We start from the raw sequence: 15,717 nt of genomic DNA on the forward strand, positions 1-15,717 counted from the left end.
CACCCCCCCCCCCCCCCACCCCCCCCCCCCCCCACCCCCCCCCCCCCCCACCCCCCCCCCCCCCCACCCCCCCCCCCCCCCACCCCCCCCCCCCCCCACCCCCCCCCCCCCCCACCCCCCCCCCCCCCCACCCCCCCCCCCCCCCACCCCCCCCCCCCCCCACCCCCCCCCCCCCCCACCCCCCCCCCCCCCCACCCCCCCCCCCCCCCACCCCCCCCCCCCCCCACCCCCCCCCCCCCCCACCCCCCCCCCCCCCCACCCCCCCCCCCCCCCACCCCCCCCCCCCCCCACCCCCCCCCCCCCCCACCCCCCCCCCCCCCCACCCCCCCCCCCCCCCACCCCCCCCCCCCCCCACCCCCCCCCCCCCCCACCCCCCCCCCCCCCCACCCCCCCCCCCCCCCACCCCCCCCCCCCCCCACCCCCCCCCCCCCCCACCCCCCCCCCCCCCCACCCCCCCCCCCCCCCACCCCCCCCCCCCCCCACCCCCCCCCCCCCCCACCCCCCCCCCCCCCCACCCCCCCCCCCCCCCACCCCCCCCCCCCCCCACCCCCCCCCCCCCCCACCCCCCCCCCCCCCCACCCCCCCCCCCCCCCACCCCCCCCCCCCCCCACCCCCCCCCCCCCCCACCCCCCCCCCCCCCCACCCCCCCCCCCCCCCACCCCCCCCCCCCCCCACCCCCCCCCCCCCCCACCCCCCCCCCCCCCCACCCCCCCCCCCCCCCACCCCCCCCCCCCCCCACCCCCCCCCCCCCCCACCCCCCCCCCCCCCCACCCCCCCCCCCCCCCACCCCCCCCCCCCCCCACCCCCCCCCCCCCCCACCCCCCCCCCCCCCCACCCCCCCCCCCCCCCACCCCCCCCCCCCCCCACCCCCCCCCCCCCCCACCCCCCCCCCCCCCCACCCCCCCCCCCCCCCACCCCCCCCCCCCCCCACCCCCCCCCCCCCCCACCCCCCCCCCCCCCCACCCCCCCCCCCCCCCACCCCCCCCCCCCCCCACCCCCCCCCCCCCCCACCCCCCCCCCCCCCCACCCCCCCCCCCCCCCACCCCCCCCCCCCCCCACCCCCCCCCCCCCCCACCCCCCCCCCCCCCCACCCCCCCCCCCCCCCACCCCCCCCCCCCCCCACCCCCCCCCCCCCCCACCCCCCCCCCCCCCCACCCCCCCCCCCCCCCACCCCCCCCCCCCCCCACCCCCCCCCCCCCCCACCCCCCCCCCCCCCCACCCCCCCCCCCCCCCACCCCCCCCCCCCCCCACCCCCCCCCCCCCCCACCCCCCCCCCCCCCCACCCCCCCCCCCCCCCACCCCCCCCCCCCCCCACCCCCCCCCCCCCCCACCCCCCCCCCCCCCCACCCCCCCCCCCCCCCACCCCCCCCCCCCCCCACCCCCCCCCCCCCCCACCCCCCCCCCCCCCCACCCCCCCCCCCCCCCACCCCCCCCCCCCCCCACCCCCCCCCCCCCCCACCCCCCCCCCCCCCCACCCCCCCCCCCCCCCACCCCCCCCCCCCCCCACCCCCCCCCCCCCCCACCCCCCCCCCCCCCCACCCCCCCCCCCCCCCACCCCCCCCCCCCCCCACCCCCCCCCCCCCCCACCCCCCCCCCCCCCCACCCCCCCCCCCCCCCACCCCCCCCCCCCCCCACCCCCCCCCCCCCCCACCCCCCCCCCCCCCCACCCCCCCCCCCCCCCACCCCCCCCCCCCCCCACCCCCCCCCCCCCCCACCCCCCCCCCCCCCCACCCCCCCCCCCCCCCACCCCCCCCCCCCCCCACCCCCCCCCCCCCCCACCCCCCCCCCCCCCCACCCCCCCCCCCCCCCACCCCCCCCCCCCCCCACCCCCCCCCCCCCCCACCCCCCCCCCCCCCCACCCCCCCCCCCCCCCACCCCCCCCCCCCCCCACCCCCCCCCCCCCCCACCCCCCCCCCCCCCCACCCCCCCCCCCCCCCACCCCCCCCCCCCCCCACCCCCCCCCCCCCCCACCCCCCCCCCCCCCCACCCCCCCCCCCCCCCACCCCCCCCCCCCCCCACCCCCCCCCCCCCCCACCCCCCCCCCCCCCCACCCCCCCCCCCCCCCACCCCCCCCCCCCCCCACCCCCCCCCCCCCCCACCCCCCCCCCCCCCCACCCCCCCCCCCCCCCACCCCCCCCCCCCCCCACCCCCCCCCCCCCCCACCCCCCCCCCCCCCCACCCCCCCCCCCCCCCACCCCCCCCCCCCCCCACCCCCCCCCCCCCCCACCCCCCCCCCCCCCCACCCCCCCCCCCCCCCACCCCCCCCCCCCCCCACCCCCCCCCCCCCCCACCCCCCCCCCCCCCCACCCCCCCCCCCCCCCACCCCCCCCCCCCCCCACCCCCCCCCCCCCCCACCCCCCCCCCCCCCCACCCCCCCCCCCCCCCACCCCCCCCCCCCCCCACCCCCCCCCCCCCCCACCCCCCCCCCCCCCCACCCCCCCCCCCCCCCACCCCCCCCCCCCCCCACCCCCCCCCCCCCCCACCCCCCCCCCCCCCCACCCCCCCCCCCCCCCACCCCCCCCCCCCCCCACCCCCCCCCCCCCCCACCCCCCCCCCCCCCCACCCCCCCCCCCCCCCACCCCCCCCCCCCCCCACCCCCCCCCCCCCCCACCCCCCCCCCCCCCCACCCCCCCCCCCCCCCACCCCCCCCCCCCCCCACCCCCCCCCCCCCCCACCCCCCCCCCCCCCCACCCCCCCCCCCCCCCACCCCCCCCCCCCCCCACCCCCCCCCCCCCCCACCCCCCCCCCCCCCCACCCCCCCCCCCCCCCACCCCCCCCCCCCCCCACCCCCCCCCCCCCCCACCCCCCCCCCCCCCCACCCCCCCCCCCCCCCACCCCCCCCCCCCCCCACCCCCCCCCCCCCCCACCCCCCCCCCCCCCCACCCCCCCCCCCCCCCACCCCCCCCCCCCCCCACCCCCCCCCCCCCCCACCCCCCCCCCCCCCCACCCCCCCCCCCCCCCACCCCCCCCCCCCCCCACCCCCCCCCCCCCCCACCCCCCCCCCCCCCCACCCCCCCCCCCCCCCACCCCCCCCCCCCCCCACCCCCCCCCCCCCCCACCCCCCCCCCCCCCCACCCCCCCCCCCCCCCACCCCCCCCCCCCCCCACCCCCCCCCCCCCCCACCCCCCCCCCCCCCCACCCCCCCCCCCCCCCACCCCCCCCCCCCCCCACCCCCCCCCCCCCCCACCCCCCCCCCCCCCCACCCCCCCCCCCCCCCACCCCCCCCCCCCCCCACCCCCCCCCCCCCCCACCCCCCCCCCCCCCCACCCCCCCCCCCCCCCACCCCCCCCCCCCCCCACCCCCCCCCCCCCCCACCCCCCCCCCCCCCCACCCCCCCCCCCCCCCACCCCCCCCCCCCCCCACCCCCCCCCCCCCCCACCCCCCCCCCCCCCCACCCCCCCCCCCCCCCACCCCCCCCCCCCCCCACCCCCCCCCCCCCCCACCCCCCCCCCCCCCCACCCCCCCCCCCCCCCACCCCCCCCCCCCCCCACCCCCCCCCCCCCCCACCCCCCCCCCCCCCCACCCCCCCCCCCCCCCACCCCCCCCCCCCCCCACCCCCCCCCCCCCCCACCCCCCCCCCCCCCCACCCCCCCCCCCCCCCACCCCCCCCCCCCCCCACCCCCCCCCCCCCCCACCCCCCCCCCCCCCCACCCCCCCCCCCCCCCACCCCCCCCCCCCCCCACCCCCCCCCCCCCCCACCCCCCCCCCCCCCCACCCCCCCCCCCCCCCACCCCCCCCCCCCCCCACCCCCCCCCCCCCCCACCCCCCCCCCCCCCCACCCCCCCCCCCCCCCACCCCCCCCCCCCCCCACCCCCCCCCCCCCCCACCCCCCCCCCCCCCCACCCCCCCCCCCCCCCACCCCCCCCCCCCCCCACCCCCCCCCCCCCCCACCCCCCCCCCCCCCCACCCCCCCCCCCCCCCACCCCCCCCCCCCCCCACCCCCCCCCCCCCCCACCCCCCCCCCCCCCCACCCCCCCCCCCCCCCACCCCCCCCCCCCCCCACCCCCCCCCCCCCCCACCCCCCCCCCCCCCCACCCCCCCCCCCCCCCACCCCCCCCCCCCCCCACCCCCCCCCCCCCCCACCCCCCCCCCCCCCCACCCCCCCCCCCCCCCACCCCCCCCCCCCCCCACCCCCCCCCCCCCCCACCCCCCCCCCCCCCCACCCCCCCCCCCCCCCACCCCCCCCCCCCCCCACCCCCCCCCCCCCCCACCCCCCCCCCCCCCCACCCCCCCCCCCCCCCACCCCCCCCCCCCCCCACCCCCCCCCCCCCCCACCCCCCCCCCCCCCCACCCCCCCCCCCCCCCACCCCCCCCCCCCCCCACCCCCCCCCCCCCCCACCCCCCCCCCCCCCCACCCCCCCCCCCCCCCACCCCCCCCCCCCCCCACCCCCCCCCCCCCCCACCCCCCCCCCCCCCCACCCCCCCCCCCCCCCACCCCCCCCCCCCCCCACCCCCCCCCCCCCCCACCCCCCCCCCCCCCCACCCCCCCCCCCCCCCACCCCCCCCCCCCCCCACCCCCCCCCCCCCCCACCCCCCCCCCCCCCCACCCCCCCCCCCCCCCACCCCCCCCCCCCCCCACCCCCCCCCCCCCCCACCCCCCCCCCCCCCCACCCCCCCCCCCCCCCACCCCCCCCCCCCCCCACCCCCCCCCCCCCCCACCCCCCCCCCCCCCCACCCCCCCCCCCCCCCACCCCCCCCCCCCCCCACCCCCCCCCCCCCCCACCCCCCCCCCCCCCCACCCCCCCCCCCCCCCACCCCCCCCCCCCCCCACCCCCCCCCCCCCCCACCCCCCCCCCCCCCCACCCCCCCCCCCCCCCACCCCCCCCCCCCCCCACCCCCCCCCCCCCCCACCCCCCCCCCCCCCCACCCCCCCCCCCCCCCACCCCCCCCCCCCCCCACCCCCCCCCCCCCCCACCCCCCCCCCCCCCCACCCCCCCCCCCCCCCACCCCCCCCCCCCCCCACCCCCCCCCCCCCCCACCCCCCCCCCCCCCCACCCCCCCCCCCCCCCACCCCCCCCCCCCCCCACCCCCCCCCCCCCCCACCCCCCCCCCCCCCCACCCCCCCCCCCCCCCACCCCCCCCCCCCCCCACCCCCCCCCCCCCCCACCCCCCCCCCCCCCCACCCCCCCCCCCCCCCACCCCCCCCCCCCCCCACCCCCCCCCCCCCCCACCCCCCCCCCCCCCCACCCCCCCCCCCCCCCACCCCCCCCCCCCCCCACCCCCCCCCCCCCCCACCCCCCCCCCCCCCCACCCCCCCCCCCCCCCACCCCCCCCCCCCCCCACCCCCCCCCCCCCCCACCCCCCCCCCCCCCCACCCCCCCCCCCCCCCACCCCCCCCCCCCCCCACCCCCCCCCCCCCCCACCCCCCCCCCCCCCCACCCCCCCCCCCCCCCACCCCCCCCCCCCCCCACCCCCCCCCCCCCCCACCCCCCCCCCCCCCCACCCCCCCCCCCCCCCACCCCCCCCCCCCCCCACCCCCCCCCCCCCCCACCCCCCCCCCCCCCCACCCCCCCCCCCCCCCACCCCCCCCCCCCCCCACCCCCCCCCCCCCCCACCCCCCCCCCCCCCCACCCCCCCCCCCCCCCACCCCCCCCCCCCCCCACCCCCCCCCCCCCCCACCCCCCCCCCCCCCCACCCCCCCCCCCCCCCACCCCCCCCCCCCCCCACCCCCCCCCCCCCCCACCCCCCCCCCCCCCCACCCCCCCCCCCCCCCACCCCCCCCCCCCCCCACCCCCCCCCCCCCCCACCCCCCCCCCCCCCCACCCCCCCCCCCCCCCACCCCCCCCCCCCCCCACCCCCCCCCCCCCCCACCCCCCCCCCCCCCCACCCCCCCCCCCCCCCACCCCCCCCCCCCCCCACCCCCCCCCCCCCCCACCCCCCCCCCCCCCCACCCCCCCCCCCCCCCACCCCCCCCCCCCCCCACCCCCCCCCCCCCCCACCCCCCCCCCCCCCCACCCCCCCCCCCCCCCACCCCCCCCCCCCCCCACCCCCCCCCCCCCCCACCCCCCCCCCCCCCCACCCCCCCCCCCCCCCACCCCCCCCCCCCCCCACCCCCCCCCCCCCCCACCCCCCCCCCCCCCCACCCCCCCCCCCCCCCACCCCCCCCCCCCCCCACCCCCCCCCCCCCCCACCCCCCCCCCCCCCCACCCCCCCCCCCCCCCACCCCCCCCCCCCCCCACCCCCCCCCCCCCCCACCCCCCCCCCCCCCCACCCCCCCCCCCCCCCACCCCCCCCCCCCCCCACCCCCCCCCCCCCCCACCCCCCCCCCCCCCCACCCCCCCCCCCCCCCACCCCCCCCCCCCCCCACCCCCCCCCCCCCCCACCCCCCCCCCCCCCCACCCCCCCCCCCCCCCACCCCCCCCCCCCCCCACCCCCCCCCCCCCCCACCCCCCCCCCCCCCCACCCCCCCCCCCCCCCACCCCCCCCCCCCCCCACCCCCAGAAGAAGAAGAAGAAGAAGAAGAAGAAGAAGAAGAAGAAGAAGAAGAGAAGGAGGAGTAGGAGGAGTTTGGATTTATATTCGCCCCATTTCTCTCCTGTAAGGAGACTCAAAGGGGCTTACCAGGGGCGTACCGCCCATGGGGACAGGATGGGTCAAATTACCCCAGGTGCACCGGCTGGGAGGGGGGTGCAAAATCACTCCCACCCCCTCCTCCCCCGTGCTGACCTGGGGGGTCATTTGATCCCCCCTTTCTTTGTAGGCGGCCCATCTGAGCCACCTCTTTCCCTCCCCAGGCCCTGCTCAATGAGCAGAAAAGCTATAAAGGGAAGGAAAGGAGGAAAAGAAAAATATAATGCTTTGGGGGTTGGAAGCTTCCAGGAACTTGGGTAGACAACTCCTGAATTGCAAAACTTTTTCCTTCGAGGTTCCAGAGGAGCTTCCCCGTGCTTCAGTGGAGTATAATAATTAATCCTTCAAGTGATGTTTGTTTAGCTCATATTTAGAAATATTTTCAGCTAGAAATGGAAGCACACCAGAAGATATCTGACACAGCAGGGGCCGTCAGGGCAGTCTTCTGTTTCCAGCTTGAAATGATGCCCAGCGTGAAACACTGAAGCACAGTCTTTTTTCAAAGTTCCTTCCACGGCAATCAGCAATCAAGGGACAGTTGTGGGCTCACTGGGGGTGGGGGCAGGGCTCAGAGGGGTGGGGCCCCACCCTGAGCCCCACCCCTCAGGCCTCGCCCCTTCCTGGCCCCGCCCCCAAGCCCCACACCCGTGTTTATAAAAGCAGAGGAGACGAGGACGGAGCCTTGCGGTTGCTTCTGCTCTTCCCAGAGCAGAATGGACTGCCGGCTGCCGGCTGGGAGCCCGGGGGGAGGTTTGGGGGGGAGGTGTCCTCGAGTTTCCTTGGCCCCGCCCACATCGATGATGACATGGGCGGGACCGAGGGCGTCTGAAGACGACGAGGCAGCAGGACTTCCCGCTGCCTTGCCGTCTTTCTGGTCATGTAGGGGGGGCCAATTTTGCACCCCCCATGTGACCAGATTAGTGGCGCCCGGGGACAGAGGGTACCTGTGCCCCATCCCACAATCTCACCCCTCAGAAAGAAGCAGCTATGAACTACTCACTTCGGGAGACTTGGATAAGCTCCGTGACACTGAAGACGCCCGACGTGACAAAATTTTCCTGGAAATCTGTCGCATCTAAACAAAAGAGATTATTTGCACACATCAAAGAGCGTTCCGAAAATAGTTTTATTTGATCCCCCACCCACCCTGAAATTGTTAAATTGTTGAGGTTTTGAAGCTGGAAAGATGATTCTTAACATGCAGTCTAGCATGTCATCTTAGGAACCCCTCCGTCACTTCCTCTGTGATATTAAGAGGAAAAGATGTACAAACATTACTTCTTTTGGTGCTGTGTGGTTTCCGGGCTGTATGGCCGTGTTCTAGCAGCCTTCTCTCCTGACGTTTCGCCTGCATCTGTGGCTGGCATCTATGAACATCTATGTGGCTGCCAGCCATGTGATTTAGGCGAAACGCCAGGGAGAGAAATGTTGCTAGAACAGGGGTGGGTACTATTTTTTTCCATAAATGCATAAGAAATAGAAAATATTGTGGGAGGGTCAGTCTCTCCTCCGGCCCAGAGGGGGCGTAGGTTCAGGCTTCAGTTCCTCTTCCCGCTCCTTGCCCCTTCAGCGGCAGTCCCAAGATAGCAAATAACAGTCACTCGCCCTCGCCACCCTCCCCACCTTTTCCTCTCACGGCGCTTGCGCAATGTGGCGGGGCTCTGAGGGTGGGGGGAGAACTACAGCTTTTTAAAAACTCTCTCGCGATCCTCCCCGTCTGTTCCTGACACCGCGCCTGCGTAAGAAGGCGGGGCTCCCAAGAGGGGGAAGTGCGCACACGCGCGTGAATGACCAAGAGAGGCTTTTTAAAAATAATCCCAGTCTCGCGCCGCTTCTCCCGGCCGCCATTTTGACGACGGGTTCTTCTAAAGCAGGGGCCAGTCAGGGTCATCCAGCGGGCCGGATGTGGCCCGCGGGCCGTATAATGCCCAGGTCTGTGCTAGAACATGGCCATACAGCCCGGAAACCACACAGCACCCAAGTGATTCCGGCCGTGAAAGCCTTCGACATTACTTCTTTTCTTCCTGTAAATTGTCACAGAGGGTCTCTTCACTCAACCCCGTTTTGTTGCCGGAGTTCCAGAATTGCCGCTCAATTTGATGCCATTTTCCCCCAATCAATGCAAAAATAACATCCAAAGGAGCGTAAACTTGGCAAAAAACCGACCGTAAAGAAACACACCACACTGCAAATCGAACGACTCCCAGGTTTGAGTCATACAAGAGAGACACGAGATTAAAATTGATATTTTCAAGATGAAACTTCAGGATTGTAAACTCCAATAGCTAGACCAATTTAGAAGAAGAAGCAGAGATTGGATTTATATCCACCCCCTTTCTCTCCTGCAAGGAGACTCAAAGGGTCTTACAATTTCATTTCCCTTCGCCCCTCAAAACAAACACTGTGAGGTAGGAGGGGCTGAGAGAGCTCAGAAGAGCTACGACTAGCCCAAGGTCCCCCAGGTGGTGTTTGTTGGAGCGCACAAGCTAATCCGGTTCACCAGATTAGCCTCCACAGCTCAAGTAGAAGAGCAGGGAATCAAACCTGGTTCTCCAGATTAGGGTGCACCTGCTCTTAACCACTACACCACGCTGGCTGGTTAGGGACTCCAGTCAAACGTTTCTTCAGTCGAAAATTTGTGCGATCGATTTTAGTTTACTTCATTTTTCGTTTGTTATTTTTTCATAGGTGGTTTAACATTGGGGGGGGGTGGGGTTGTAACATTTTCTGCTTAGAGAACTCGTTTTGGGATGGAACATAAGAACATAAGAACTAGCCTGCTGGATCAGACCAGAGTCCATCTAGTCCAGCTCTCTGCTACTCGCAGTGGCCCACCAGGTGCCTTTGGGAGCTCACCTGCAGGATGTGAACGCAATGGCCTTCTGCTGCTGCTGCTGCTGCTCCCGAGCACCTGGTCTGCTAAGGCCTTTGCAATCTCAGATCAAAGAGGATCAAGATTGGTAGCCAGAGATCGACTTCTCCTCCATAAATCTGTCCAAGTTCTTTTTAAAGCTATCCAGTTGAGTGGCCATCACCACCTCCTGTGGCAGCATATTCCAAACACCCAATCACACGTTGTGTGAAGAAGTGTTTCCTTTTATTAGTCCTAATTCTTCCCCCCAGCATTTTCAATGAATGCCCCCTGGTTCTAATATTGTGAGAAAGAGAGAAAAATGTCTCTCTGTCAACATTTTCTACCCCATGCATAATTTTATAGACTTCAATCATATCCCCCCTCAGCCGCCTCCTCTCCAAACTAAAGAGTCCCAAACGCTGCAGCCTCTCCTCATAAGGAAGGTGCTCCAATCCTTCAATCATCCTCGTTGCCCTTCTCTGCACTTTTTCTATCTCTTCGATATCCTTTTTGAGATGTGGCGACCAGAACTGAACACAGTACTCCAAGTGCGGTCGCACCACGGCTTTATTTAAGGAAAGCAAATGATCAGTCAAATAACTAAAATACCCCTCCCACATATACCAGTACCCAACAAACGACGATTTTCAAGCTGTTAATTAGAAAGAAACCCCACCCCCCAGATTGTTTTGAAACATTCCAAAATCGACTTGGCCGTGATTAAGAATACTTAGAATTTAAACTGCTCCACAAACATAATCTTGTTATAATCTCTACAACAGCCCTGGGAGGTAGGCCAGTATAGCTATCTCCACACTGCAGATGAAGGGACAAAGGTTGAGCAAGAGAGGATTGACCAGGGCCACCTGCTATGTCTGCAGCACAGACAAGATCTAAAACAGCAGCCTCCTAGATTGGAGCTATTTTTTTAGACACCTTATAATGCCAGCCGAATTTGGAGATGAGACAATCAAGATTGCAGTGTGGATGAACAAAGAACAAAGGGTAGATCCTAGCATGGTTCTGTTTTCTGGAAGCCCATTGGTTATCTCTGACCTGGATTAGCTATAAACACTTCCTGGGTTGCGGCAAGGTTCTGGCCTTGCTGGTGTAACTCCCTGGACACGTTGCCGCCTCCTCTCCCTTAAATGTGAATTTCCCCTCCTCATTGCCCTGTCTGACTACCCAATCTCCCAGCATCCCTTGCCCACCCAACTGCCTTCTGACCTGCCTCCCTTTCCCCCCCATTTCTTGGACAGCCTGCCACATTTTAAAGCGCATTTTTTTAAAAAAGAAAAATCAATGTAATAAAATCAATTAGGAATTAGAAACACATCAATCACATGTAAAACTAATCCCAGCAGGTGGCAAGGAAGCATACATTTAAAAATTCAGGAGCCAAACCCCAAACGAGACACGGGTCCCTTCCACACATGCAGAATAATGCACTTTCAATCCACTTCGCAAAATCCAGTTGCAAACAATTGTTAACAGTGGGCTGGAAATGCATTATTCTGCATGTGCGGAAGGGGAACTCACTGCCACAAGATGTCGTAATGGTTGCCAGCATCGGTGGCTTTTTTGGGGGGAGGGGATTAGATAAATCTGTGAAGGGAGGAGCATCAGTAGTTCTTAGCCACATGGAGCCTCCTTCGACCAAAGCAGTATATCTCTGAATGTCACTGTCTGGAATGGGGCCAATGTTTGCAAGCCACAATGTTGAAGAGGACGCCTGTCTAGATGGACAGTTGCTCTGATCCAGCCAGGTCACCCTACACTCTATGTTATCAAATTTTGGCCAATTATGCAGAAAACATCTGATGCACAAAGGGGGCAAATGGGCTTTGCCCGAAGTTTTCTTGGACAGACGTGTTTCCTTAAGCCCGCTTTCACTTTCTATTCTCCCTGCAACAAGCACGACCCCTTCTAGCTGAATTTAATTTTGCTTCTCAGTCAAAGTGGGCAGATTTACCAATCAGCACAGCTTTGCCCTGGACCTCTTCCCTTCGCCCACAGCCAGCCTGCCTAGTCTCAGCCTCCCACTCCCTCACGCTGCTCAGTTCACCCTCCTCCCTATTGCTGACTCCTTCCTGCTTCTCTAAATATGTGCACTGGTACATCCATATAGCTTTTGCAAAGGAACAGCACAAGCATCTCTTTTTGTCTCCACCCCACCTCCCCTGCTCTGCTTCTGCCCACCCCGATGGTTGGGGGACATTTTAAAAACTTTATTTCAGACAAGTTTCTATTTTAAAAACAAGCCTTTCTTGCAGCAGCAGCAGCAGCAGCAGCAAGAGATAGATAGATAGATAGATAGATAGATAGATAGATAGATAGATAGATAGATAGATAGATAGATAGATAGATAGATAGATAGATAGATAGATAGATAGATAGATAGATAGATAGATAGATAGATACCGTGTTTCCCCGAATATAAGACAGTGTCTTATATTAATTTTTGCTCCCAAAGATGCGCTATGTCTTATTTCCAGGGGATGTCTTATTTTTCCTGTGTTCTGTTCGTCGGGCATGCTTCCAAACAAAAACTTTGCTATGTCTTACTTTCGGGGGATGCCTTATATTTCGCACTTCAGCAAAACCTCTACTATGTCTTATTTTTCGGGGATGTCTTATATTAGGGGAAACAGGGTAGATGATAGATAGATAGATAGATAGATAGATAGATAGATAGATAGATAGATAGATAGATAGAGAGAGAGAGAGAGAGAGAGAGAGAGAGAGAGAGAGAGAGAGAGAGAGAGTGCGTATGTGTGTGTGCAGCGGAAGAGAGGGGAAGATAATAACAGTGAGATCTGTGCCTTTAAGGTAGTTGATGAGCAGAGTTTAGAGAAGCAGCAAAAAGAGTTGTGGGTTGAGACTTCAGCCAGCAGCAAAAAGAGTTGTGGGTTGAGACTTCAGCCAGCAGCTACCAGGCTGACTCCTCGCATGGAAACAGAGAAACACAAGGAGAACCCTCTGCAAGCCCACTGCACAGAAAAGAATTCCAATGTAAGCATAATCGGCCATTGCCTTCCTTTATTTACACTTTGGGAAGAGAGTGATACAATGGGATTTCTGTACACACAAAGACAGATACATCCCCCTTCCCATTCTTGCTCACCCAACGTGATGATAGGTTTGCTGTCCTCTTGGTCTGAACCGATTCCCGTCCTCGGGCTGCTGCTTTGATCTGAATCTGAAAGATAAAAAATGCAAGTTTTGCATGAGATCGGCGTCTTCTGCTGGCGTATCTCTGGTACTTTTTGAACAGATGTAGGGGTGGAAACCAGGTCACTATCTGGGACAGCAGAATGTCAGGGGTGCAACTGAAATTTCCCACCCGCCCCCTGGAGACACTACTCATGCTTATATTTTTTTAAAACGTGGTTCTTTCTGTTGGGATTGTGCAAGTGTCTGTCACAACGCAGTGATAAAAGGGTTAACTGCTTGTATGTTAACAAGTTGCTGAGGTCACTGTTTATGACCGGATCTATTGATTAGTTATTGGTCAGTCAGATAGCCATTGCTTACAGGTTTGTGAGCACATACATCTGAAGTCATACTCTGTTTCTTGGTTTGAGCAGACACGACACCACTACCACAAGAACGAGATAGCACAGTGGTGGCGAACCTATGGCACGGGTGCCAGAGGAGGCACTCAGAGCCCTCTCTGTGGGCACGCGCAAACAGAGTCCCCCCCCCACACACACACACATCTAGGCTGGCCTTGGCCGCTGGGCTCGATTATTAGCATTAAACCTAAGACCTAGTTTTGGGGAAGCAGTGAAGGTAACCCTGTTAAGCGCTGCTAAACCCCACTGATTTTCACACGAAGAACTAAAGCGCGATCTTTTACCTGGGAGTGAGCTCAGTTGCTGGCAATGGGGCTTGCTTCTGAGTAAACCCTCCTAGGGTCGTGATTCACCCGTTCGTAGAGTTGCACAGTTGCTTCAAAGCAAAGCCACTGATTACCACCAAGCTTACTCCCGGGTAACACACACCTCGGTGCCAACCGTTTTTTTCTAAACTGAAACCTCAGTATTCGGGTTAAATTGCCGTGTTGGCACTTTGTGATAAATAAGTGGGTTTGGGGTTGCAATTTGGGCACTCGGTCTCAAAAAGGTTCACCATCACTGAGATAGCAGATAGGTAGCCAGATGTAACCAAACGTACAGTGATATACATGTGCAACAGGAAAGGAAGGATTTCTTATTTTATCTCCACGTGACCCTCCCTTTATAGTTAGTAAACTCATTTATAAAAAGCAACTAAGAATCTGTCACTTTCTTTTGTGTTCTCAGAGCTCAGCTCCACCTTTTAAACTCTTTCTGGCTTGTCTACAATGGGAATCGTAGCCCACGAACATCTGGAGGGCCAGAGTTGGACACCCCGGGCCTAGATGGTGTATTTAATGCAAATTTTTAATATTTCAACATGGCTGTTTATAAAGGCACAAAGGAGGGGGGGTTGGGGGGCGGGGGTGCAACCCCAGCGAGATGTTCAAAAGCAAACCGTGGCTGACCACAAGACCACCGTCTGGGTCCACTCTGGATTGCAGCACGAACAGCCGGATGCTAATGGCTGTTCTTTTGTAATATCATTTTAGCAGTAATGGACAATCTCGCCCGCCCCCTCGGCGGTGCTCCCCCGGCACTCTCTTTGCTGCCGGCATCGTGATTAACGAGCTGCTGCCACAGATTGGAGCCTCACTCCCCCTCGCTCCCTTTGCTGGCTGCCAGAAGCAGACGCAGGCCTGACCTCAGAACCTGCGCGGCGCCACAAAGCCAGGGCAGGCGGCACCGTTGCGGATCCCGGACCGGGACAAACGGCGGGGCTTCGCTGGCTGTCACATGAGTCCCAAACCTGGATGGTGATAATATGTGGTGTTGATTTCTCCCTGCCTCTCCCCACCCTCCCAGTCGGAGAGATTGGTGACCCGCCAATGGGGTAACTACTGAGATCTTGAGCCCGCCCCCCTCCCGGACCAGCAATTATATCCAGTATTGCTCATTAAGGTTAAACAAAGGTCTGGTGTGGGTTTTTTTTAAAAAAATTAAGGTTCGCTTGGGATTGCAGTCAGAAGGGCAAACGGACAGGCTAATAACGAAGCTGTGATGGTCATGCTAACAACAGCTCTAGAAGGTAGGCCAGCATTATTCTCACTACCGTCTTCAAACAGCTGCAATCTTTTGCTCACTCGCCTTGGATTCAGGAAAGCTCAATCGTATGGGAATCTTCTTCTGAGTGGTCTGCCAAAGCACAAAGAGGGTGCCTTGCCAAAGGCCGCCAACTGAGTCCATGGCAGAGACGAGATTCAAATCACCTACCCCTCTCCTCCTGTTGATCTGTGGACAATTCAAAGTCCTGGAATCAGGACCGGAGCGAGGGGGAACAGCCCCCGGAACACATGTGTGCCCTGCACCCACGCCTCACTATATCGCCCCCGCACCAGTGCACCCCCTGTCCCCTTGGCGCTACGCCACTGCCCAGAATAGACTACTTTTTAGAAAGATCTCAGTTCAAATCCCCATCTGACATGAAAATCACTCAGGGATAAGGTTGCCAACTCCAGGTTGAGAAATTCCTGGAGATTTGGGAATGGAGACTCAGGAAACAGGGGTTTGGGGAGGAGAGGGGACACCAATGGAGTAGGTGTCGTACGAATTCTATGCACGGTCAACGCAAACCTGTGCACCACGCGTGCCCTGCTTGGGGGTGTGCATTAACACCACCTACAGGATGCAGGCAGCTCTGTTTCACCGGACATGTCTGCACAATTCCAGCCTGCTAGCCGATCCCCCTATTCATGATTCTGGTGGGTTTTCCAGGCTGTGTGGCCGTGGTCTGGTGGATCTTGTTCCTACGTTTCGCCTGCATCTGTGGCTGGCATCTTCAGAGGTATATCACAGAGGGAAGTCTGTAACACACTGTGGTTTAGGAAGAAGAAGAAGAAGAAGAAGAAGAAGAAGAAGAAGAAGAAGAAGAAGAAGAAGAAGAAGAGGAGGAGGAGGAGGAGGAGGAGGAGGAGGAGGAGTTTGGATTTATATCCCCCTTTCTCTCCTGCAGGAGACTCAAAGGGGCTGACAATCTCCTTGCCCTTCTCCCCTCACAACAAACACCCTGTGAGGTAGGTGGGGCTGAGAGAGCTCTGAGAAGCTGTGACTAGCCCAAGGTCACCCAGCTAGCATGTGTGGGAGTGTACAGGCTAATCTGAATTCCCCAGATTAGCCTCCACAGCTCAGGCGGCAGAGCTGGGAATCAAACCCGGTTCCTCCAGATTAGATACACGA

General features: G+C 67.2%; 1 protein-coding gene across 1 annotated transcript in view; it reads right to left on the minus strand.

Annotated features, from left to right (window-relative positions):
- Positions 1 to 7,526: 7,526 nt before the first annotated feature.
- The window catches only part of LOC125433998 (nuclear factor 1 C-type), a 112,012-nt gene continuing 103,821 nt past the window's right edge, over positions 7,527 to 15,717 (minus strand). Inside the window, exons 3-4 of the mRNA XM_048499000.1 lie at positions 12,549 to 12,623; positions 7,527 to 7,645 (exon numbers count right to left, since the gene is read on the minus strand). Of these exons, the coding sequence (XP_048354957.1) occupies positions 7,563 to 7,645; positions 12,549 to 12,623 (158 nt within the window). The 3' untranslated portion in view covers positions 7,527 to 7,562. The remainder of the gene's footprint in view (positions 7,646 to 12,548; positions 12,624 to 15,717) is intronic.

This window comes from Sphaerodactylus townsendi, linkage group LG05 (genome assembly GCF_021028975.2).
Source record: "Sphaerodactylus townsendi isolate TG3544 linkage group LG05, MPM_Stown_v2.3, whole genome shotgun sequence".
Lineage (NCBI taxonomy): Eukaryota > Metazoa > Chordata > Lepidosauria > Squamata > Sphaerodactylidae > Sphaerodactylus > Sphaerodactylus townsendi.